Source organism: Trachymyrmex septentrionalis, unplaced genomic scaffold, assembly GCF_001594115.1.
Source record: "Trachymyrmex septentrionalis isolate Tsep2-gDNA-1 unplaced genomic scaffold, Tsep1.0 scaffold6, whole genome shotgun sequence".
Lineage (NCBI taxonomy): Eukaryota > Metazoa > Arthropoda > Insecta > Hymenoptera > Formicidae > Trachymyrmex > Trachymyrmex septentrionalis.
The window spans coordinates 2683597-2693455 of NW_017305778.1; the positions used below are offsets into that span (position 1 = coordinate 2683597).

A 9859-nucleotide genomic window follows, 5' to 3' on the forward strand; every position below is an offset into this window, starting at 1 on the left:
GCACCACGTAAAAGCGTGCGATCTCTACACTTTCCTGTAACTACTGTTATTAATATCACTGTCGTGATCAACCTCTCTGTCAGATTTAATCTTACGCCAATACAGTGTAATCGTTTATCATAAAGCCACTTTAAATGTGGCCATCGCACGTACGTTATTAAGCCTTTTTCCTTCAATCGGTATCGTAAGGCACATTTTTCTTTCTTTTGTCCCGAATCTCTCGAAACCGAGCCAAGTGGGCGTCTCGCGCGCGATCGAAATCGACGCAACTCGGGAGCACGTTAATCAAACCGCCTCCTCCTCCATCTATATACGAAGAAAAATAATTCCTTCGTCAAGTACACAGAGAACTGTCGCTATAACATCGAAGAAAAAAAATATTGCTTTAATTAATAATCCAAATTATTACTTAATAATATTGTTTAAATAATAATTCGTATTATTACTTAAGAATATATTGTTCAAATTAATAATATGAACTATTTAGATCATTGATTACAGTTAATAAACCATATTGTCATTGCTATAATTTGAGATTAATAAAAATAATTCTACAAACTCTGTGCAACATTTTTCTTCGCGACGCGAATCGACAAACTCTTTCCTACGACTCGCTACCGCATTACTGAATTTCATTTGAGTTTTCTATTTTCTGTAAAATGTTTACACAAATAATAGCGCATAAAGACAACATAAAGTAATTAAGATAATAAAAATTGAGATATAAGACTTTGACTAAGAATCTTAAAGACCTTTATATCTTAATTTTAGAAAATTTTGTGTTGTCTGGGTATATATCTTTTGAAATCATATGTACCAAACAAAAATATACGACAATATTTTTTATGTATGATGTTTTTTCTTTCTCTTTTCCTCCTTCTTTTTCTCCCTGTTAGCGGCGGGAAACAACGTCAGGTATCGCAATAAATATGAAGAAGCTCGGTGACAACACGAAGCGTATGTTGCGTTAGAACCTGGCCCTAATATAAACAGCCGAAGCGTCATGTGCACCATAACCCAGACGTCTTGCATGCTTGTACACTTCATTCGCTGCGGCAGCCAGTGGTAAAGGTTGCTCCAATTGATCGCTCATGCTTAACGACAGTCGCAGGTCCTTCTGCATATGTTGTAACGGTAGCTGAGTAGGGAAACCGCCTTCAACAATCGCTGGAAGGCAGAATATTAGGAGTAATCTTAGTTACGAATTTAATGCGCAGACTCTATTAATTCTCAACTAGTTTGTAGAACCCAGGACAGGTAATCATTAGAACGATTATTGTTATATATTTATTAAAATATATTGTTGTTAAAATAAAAATTATAAGACCTACGTAAAGAAAAATTATAAATATTAGAGATGTAACTCTTACTATCAAAATGATTAGAAAATTACATATTGTTATTGTGTTGACTCGACTGAGGATTAATGCAGACGTGAATAAAATAAGTGATTGACATCTACCTTTGCCTTTTTCAAGAATTGCCGGACATGCTAAAGATGTCAACTCCAGGACCTCTAGAATATCTTTCTGCCGAAGTCCAGCACGATCCGCTAGTGCCATGCTTTCGGCCAGAGCGGCCAGAGTAACACCAGCCATTAATTGAAGTACAAGATTCATCTTGGAAGCATTGCCGACCTCGCCAAGAAAGAAGCTGTTTTTGCCCATTGCCTCGAAACAAGATTGGCATTCATCGAAAAGCGACCGATCTCCAGCAGCAAGAATGACCAAAGTACCTTCTTGCGCTTGAGTTTTACTTCCTTGTACCTGCGCTTCGAGATAGCGACCACCTTTACCATTTATCGCCTCGGCGATATCTTGAGATGTCTCTGCGTCAATGCCAGTCATTTCAACATAGCTTTTATCAGGCGATATCTCCGTCAGAACACCACAATTGCCAAAGACCATCTAAAAAAAATGTTAACGTGATAAATATACCATAAAAACTATTTTGAAAGATAAGAATACTTTTAAAGACATTTGAATTTAACAAATCACTTACATCCTTAGCAGCTTGAGGATCAGCCACACAAGAGAAGGTAATATCGGCGGCCAGAACGACATCGGACGGCGTCAATCCTTGCTTCGCTCCTGCTTTCACGAAATCTGTACACTGCAAAAAGAAATACATAACGTATGTACAAATTAATTTTATTGCTCTCTTGATTATTCATATATCTCAAAATATCAAAATACACGGTTTATGAGAATTTTAAAATTGAAGACTTCGGTATTAAAAAGCTAAAATATAAAATCTCTCAAAGAATGAGGGATTAAAATACAATTTCCTTCTAATTTTTCATCCTAAATTTTTCATCCTAAATTTTCATCCTAAATTTTAATATAGAAAAATGCTAAATATTCAAAAACTTGCTGTTTCCTTATGTTCATTAGCTATAATAAAATGTACGAGTTTTTTTTCTAATATTTATAACAAACAACCTGTATAAAATTAAAAACTTATTTATAAATATTTTTATAATATTTAATCGCAATTTGGTCAATTTTATATTTTATATAATTTTAAGTCTCGCTTAAAGTCAAAGTGACATTAACGCAATTGGGCCTTAAAATTAACATTTAAATATAAATATATACAATCACGCGGACAAAATTCAGTATCGTGACGCCATCCAACGCGCAATGGCGCAGTCATAATTAGTACCACTTGTTACCGAGAGATGGCGGCACCGCGCGTAGCCGCGCGCCACCGCGTCGTTCCGTTCGTTGAACATGCTGCAACAAGAAACGTTTCTCGTTCTCGGCACACCGGCCACATCAGCAAACGACGCCATTGTTGCCGAGAGGCGAGTTTTCCCGGAATCCCCATGAATACCCGCGGAATTTCTCACCGGAATTCCAACAAGAGAATTTCACAGGAATTGCAAGCGAGACGCGAGAATTCCTGTGGAATCTTCACGATTAATGCTTCCAATTATCTCGATCGTGACGACGAACATGGCGGACGAGCCGTGTGCTAGCAATTTTATTCTGTATAGCTCGAACGCTTTCGAATTTTCTCGCATGCGTCCCACGATAAATTGGTTAGGGTGCGGCTGTCTATCACATAGGCCATCTCTGAGGTGGCTTTTCATCGGGAATGAGGCTAACGAGTAGACAACAGTACAATTTGTCGTTTATCACGTCGACGAATTGTTCTCGTCACGTGGCTATCCGCTACGGAGCATCTTTTTCCCTAATCCCTCCTCGAAGTCGATGCGGAGTCTTGGCGACGAGCTCTCACGTCGGCATCGTCAAAATTCATATGTCCGAACAGGTGATATCATTGCGACTGCTTGTAAAGTCCTTCCGGCAGTTTCGACGTTGACGACCGACGCCATTTCAACCGTTTCTCTCGCAACAGTCGCAACGTGCACGCCACACCATAATAGACCTGTTTTTTATTTCTGCTCTAAACTGCATTATAGCTTTCTTTCTCGCCAAATATCGAACATATATCTATTTCGCTTTAAGTTCTAAAAGTGTATACTAATTCAGCTACAAAAAACAGACTCTACGTTTGACAAAAAAATAGTTTTGCAACTGTTGTTAATAATTCTTTAATATAATTTTTAGGTTTGTACGTTTAGATCCATTGAGAGAAATTAAAGGTATATCATATTAAAAAATCTTATAACAGTTACAAAGCTGCTTTTCTGCTGAGGCAACTAAAAGGGACGATTCTGTAATTCTTAACGACAGTCGTTGATGTCGCAGCTTTTTTGTTCTACATAATATCTGCGCAACATCAATGACTGTCATTAAGAGTTATAGAATCGGCCCCTAATATTGATGCTAGACTCGAAAAAGACCCATGTTCGACCTCGAGCCGCTACAAAATCAGTTGAGTGCCTCAGAAACAGAATACTCGAACGTCTTTCTCAGAACCGAAGTTAGATGAATGAATGTACGAAGCACGTAGTACGTTTCCAACGCGATCCCTACTGACTCCCTACATTCATAAGATATCATTCTTCGATTTTAAATTTTTCGTTTCAAAACCTGTCTCGAGATGACTATGCACGATCGGTGCGATTGAACACAAGGTATGATATATCTTTCAACATAAAAAGTTGTTCAGTTTGAAAAAGAATTGATGATCCTGTAATAAGTCTGAACAAGAATTTCTGTTTGGGCTCACTTCTTTATCTCGGCTTCGAGCGATAGAAATATCACATTTCTAGTTCGTTCATTTCTTACAAAAATCTAATATCGGTTAATATATTAAAAGACAACAATTATTTATCTTCAAGGTTGAAAAAGTTATTTTACATGTTACTTATAAATTATTTTTTAAGTTATATTTAATTTATTAACAAAAATTGAGACAATAAGTTCAGGTATTTTATTCTTCATACATTATATTTTATCGTTTGCTCCAATTTCGTATTACTTTTTGTACTCAGTCTTTATAACATATATATAATACAATAAAATGATCTAAACTTAAAAAATAATTTCCCCAATCTTGCTTATTTTAAATATTAAAAGCATTATTGTTCAGTACTTTTACTACATAAATCAAATAAGTAATTAATTACTGTCTTTCAATAATAAATTGGCCATATTAGATTTCTGTAAGGCGAGCCGTCCAAATGCGTGTTCCACGCATTTTCAACGTGCCTTAGTCGCATAAGGTTCTCGAGCGTTCTGTTTCCGGTGACTCAGCGTACGTATCAAATGCACGTGTGTCATATCGAACACGATTCAGCGTTATATATCAAATAATATCGCAAATTGCACGTCGAACATTGGTTTTCTTCAGATCTTACGAAAGTTATATAATTTCGGAGCGAGATAAGACGCGCCAAACGATGTTTATCATTACGAAGATCCGAAGGTCTGATTCTTGTATACAAGAAAGCAAACGTGTCTTATCTTTTTATCTCATTCCCGAAATAAAACATTATTACGATAGAAAAAGAGAGAAAGAAGCGACCGACGAGTTTTGGTGACCGAAAAAACAGATGGTTCGTATCGATTCTACAAGTTTACGATCCCGTAACGTAAATAGTCGTTCGATTAAGGATTAATGTCTATTTCTACCAGTGTAGATTGTACTTTAATCTAGATTTAACTTACTCTTTTTCTAATTCTTATACTCGTTTTTATCAATATAGTTTAATTTTAATTCTTCATGCACATTGGAACTTTTTTGATCCAGGCGAAATTTCTTCCAAATTTCTTGGCACAGGTTTCAATTTTCATTAAATAAAGATTTTTACATTTGAGTTAAACAGCTATTTGGCAATGTAACAACAAAGATGTTGGAAAAGTAATTCTTAATTATTTTTTAGATTTTTTGAGAACCTAGAACGATAAACGAATTTGAGCTGAACAAAAAGGACCGAGAGTATCTACGGAGTAAATAAATATGTGTGCCTGCAAAGAGTACTAATGTAGATTAAAGTTAATCTACAATTTTTAAATTAACTTTAATCTCCATTAACTCTTCATCTCTTTCTGATTCTAAGTATTACAAAAAGATGAAGAGAATAAGTTAAACTAAAATTAAAATTAATTTTATACATTAATAGAAATAATGAACATAAGAGTCTTATTCTATAATTCTTAATGTTATCATTGAATAATTAATATTTAATAAAGAACTTTTCTTATTGCAGTAATAAAACAGTGACAAAATTAAAATCAATAACAGCTAAAGAGCCATTAAATTAATAATTTTATTACCATTTTATTTTATTAATAAATAACAATAACTATTTATAGAAAAGGAAATATTGTTCACTGACAATCGTCTGGTAATAATATTAAGAATTATAGACCAAGGTAGAATATATTCGATACGCGATGTAAATAAACCTCTTCAAAGCCACGTTAACTTTATGCACTTTCGGCAATGAGTTCCTCTTCCTTGTCAGGAGGCAGTTAATTGTGAAGTAACATCCTCGTCGTCACGGTCTACTTAGAGAATTACGTGCAACGTACGCGTTCGGCATTCTCGCAGATCTTAGTGCACAGAAATAACGAAAGGCAAATTTTAATCGTTACTTTCTCAGAAAAAAATTTCTGATAACAAGACAAAAAATATTTTTAATGTACTTAATCTTATCGCAACTTTTTGCAGTACAAAAAAAAATAATATTAAGATTAGATTATTAAGTTCAATTCTCCTTCTTCGAATTAAATGAGAATGACTTTATTGTCTTAAGACAAAGATAATACGTATAAATTAAATTTATATATTCTTACGTTTAGAATAAATCTTTACCCAACATTATAACGATGCTGGTGCTATAGTATTTGGCATGAAATCTATGTTCAAGAATCAAGATTATTTTATTATAGATTTTTCTATTTAAGAATAAAATATTCTTCCGCAGACAATAAATATGATTATCTGTATATTAATCTTATTTTATAATAGATCGGAAATATAACACTGGATCTAGAAAACTTTTCCGTGGATATTCGAGCGGAAATGCGAGTTCGACCGACTAATGTCTATTTCTATCATAATGTAGATTAACTTTAATCGCGGTTTAACTTACTTCTTAGTTCCTAATTCCATAAATTATAAAAGATAAAGAATAAATCAAGCCGAGATTAAAGTTAAAAATGAATATTATAATCCTTTTATAGTCAAAATTGTTTCTCAATAACGAAAACCAAACATTTTGTTTCCAATCCAATCAGCAGTTATATATAACATGAATCAAAGAATTTTTATTATCTCGAAGAATGTATGGAGAAATTTCTTGGATTATAATTATTTTAATTATAACTATAATTTGATTGTAATCATGAACAGATACTAATTATCATTAAAAATTACGTAAAGGATTACGTCGACTCCAACTCGACGTGAAATTATAAAAGGTTTAATAAATTCTAAAATTATAAAAGCTTTTGGAGATTTCAACAGTATTTACGATTCTCTTTACGATTCTCAACGTATTTACCGATGTGAAAAATTGGATTGTAAATGGAAACCAGAAAGAGAGAAAAGATTACAAATTGTAGTCTGTAAGATTATGGACAGCCACAAAGAAAATCTAATAATAGTTATCAAACGTTGAGTAAAATAATTTTAATCAAATATTCTGTTAATATAATGAAAATAATTTTACTTTTCTATACATATATTTAATAAATATCAAACACAATAATAAATAATGTAGCATAAATATAATACAAATAATAGTAACACAATAATAAAAAATAATAATAGCATAAAGTAATAATAACATAATAAAAAAAATACGATATAATTAAAGTTTTAAGATTTGCTTCGATCAAAAATAGGAATTCTTCATACTTAAAGTTATTCTCTCTTCGGTTCTATTTCAAATTGTAATATAATTATCAAATATAATATTATTATAACCAACTGTTTGATATTAATTATTAAACATTAAAAAAATAAAATCATATTTTTAATTATATTAGCTAAACATTTAATTGAAACTATTTCAATCAACATTTGATAGCTACAATGAAACTCTTCTAATAACAGGAACAGTTGCGATTCGAGATTCATTCAGAGTATTGAACGGCTCATTTTTATTTCAACGACGAGCATTCTACAGTTGTAGAATGAAGAATTAATTTAATTCTGATCGCTTCGACATATTTTTATTCCCGCCGCGAACTCGTCGCGTTGTAACGCGACGTGCTAGTGCTGTAAAATGTGTAATATTACGCAGTCAGAGGCTCGACACGACCTTCGGCGTTCATCGCCATTGTGCCAAAGACGGAAGCGACTCTGAATGAGCCGGTGGGAATCGGTACTAAGCGATTAATGGTCAAAGAACCGTCACCTCGTTCCTTTCTTCTCGCGTGACGTATATCGTGATGCGGCATAAGCGATCGAATGTACTCCATCTTCAATTACGACGCGCACCAAATACAAGCCGTCTCGGAATGTATTTTCATGGAAATGCTTCCATGTTAATTTAAAATAAGCGCTTTCTTGGAAATACCGTCTCGAACGAAGCAAGATTGACGAATTATTTCTCAAATTCCTTAATCCTCCATCTATGATTATATTTTTACTTTCTTTGATCGTAGCCCAAGTTTTTTTTTATTGCTTTTTCTTCCAAATAATATGGAAAAATTGAGGATTACTTTCATCATCTGTATTACATTAAATAGTTAAAAAAAAAAAAAAATTTTAGGAAGGGGGAAAAAAACTCTTTTATTTGGGAGAATGAATCCCACGCTAATTACAGAAATAGAAAATTGGGTCTCTATGAAATGATTAATTTTCACGTATACTACAGTTTATAGTATTATGTAGTGAACAAAAAAAGTTGTCACAGACATAAAGTTCAATAATAGATAAGTTTTTAGCTATGGTATATATAAAAAAGCTTGTGCTTATCTTGGATACGTCATAATTAAAAAACTACCCATTATTAAAAGCATTGTGACATTATAAGCTGCATTATGTGTAAAAACTAATTTATTTCACGGAGATCCAATTTTTTATCCTACTTAATGCGAGAGTGAAATTTTGTTTTGTGCCAAAAAAGACCCAGATTGCAAACAGGATGATATTAATATTTATATTTATATTTACCTTCAACTTTATATACCGATATTAAATTTTCTCAAATCCTTCAAAAACGTTTCCTACTCAAGATTGCGATGAGTAAATGATGCATCGCTTAATTTTTGCGATGAGACACTCGATTCAAGGATATACATTTTGCAGCGTCTATTTTGAGACATATGCATATATCATCAGCTAGGTGTCGAAATTCGATTAAAACGCGAAGAGAAGAAGCTTCTTACTAAATTGAGTTTAATCATTAGCTTCTTGGCAAAGTATCGATCGGCTGGCAACATCACCATAGATGCTTATCACATGACTTTCAAAAACATTCTCGAGACAAATATTCGCAACCGGATTCTCAGATTGGGAGTAATCGGGGAAGTGCATATAAATTCGTCTGGCACGACGAAAACGACATCATTTATAATTGCAAAGTATAACCGTTGAACCCTTGTTATTTTAAGTTCTTACGCGAAAGAAGAGAGAGAAGGGAGAAGAGAGAGGGGGGAGAGAGAGAGAGAGAGGGCCGTTTTCATACTATAAATCCTCATCAATAAACCAATATGATAAAATCAGTAAATCTTTTTCCGATAAAATTCTTCTTTGATAGTTGCATAAATTAGATTTCCTTGACAATGATTTAAATTTAATCTATATTTAAATATAATATTGATATTTAAATATACATAATATAAGGATTAATATTACGTATGTAATCAAAGACGGTAATTAAATTAAATTAAGATAAAAATAATAAAAGATAAAATGTATAACAAAAAATACAAAAGGAGAACGAAAAGCGAAATATATAATGCTATACTAAAAAACTTGAATTCTATTTTAATTCTTATTAATTCTCCATTTAATTATGATTTCAGTCTTATTATAATTATCATTTAAACTAATGGCACAAAGAAAAACGTGCATAAATCAACATTTTTTATTTGCTACTGCTTATGTGATTGTCTTACGTTTTCGACTATGATTAGCCGATTAGTTTACTATCTTACGTTTTTTTTTTATATATCGTGACCTTTAATGTCGAAAAGATTGTTAATCGATAAAATAACAACGATTCATTTCAATAACAGCATTCTATTACAAATGCAACAACCACACACACACAGTTACCTTATCGATTCAACATATTCACATTAATTTTTCATAATTAAGTAACTTTATATACGTTTGTATCTTTAAGATCAGGTATGGTAAAAAACCTGTGCACGGTAATCTTTTATCAGACACTACTTATTACTGCATTATTTATAGAGAAAATAATACAATAATGTGATCTTTTTGAAACGAAAATTCGAATCTCGCAGAACACAGGAAAAAACAG

At 32.6% G+C, this 9859-nt stretch overlaps 1 protein-coding gene across 1 annotated transcript in view; it reads right to left on the reverse strand.

Annotated features, from left to right (window-relative positions):
- Positions 1-573: 573 nt before the first annotated feature.
- The window catches only part of LOC108752290 (putative oxidoreductase GLYR1 homolog), a 48426-nt gene continuing 39140 nt past the window's right edge, over positions 574-9859 (reverse strand). Inside the window, exons 8-10 of the mRNA XM_018493019.1 lie at positions 2002-2112; positions 1463-1907; positions 574-1167 (exon numbers count right to left, since the gene is read on the reverse strand). Of these exons, the coding sequence (XP_018348521.1) occupies positions 968-1167; positions 1463-1907; positions 2002-2112 (756 nt within the window). The 3' untranslated portion in view covers positions 574-967. The remainder of the gene's footprint in view (positions 1168-1462; positions 1908-2001; positions 2113-9859) is intronic.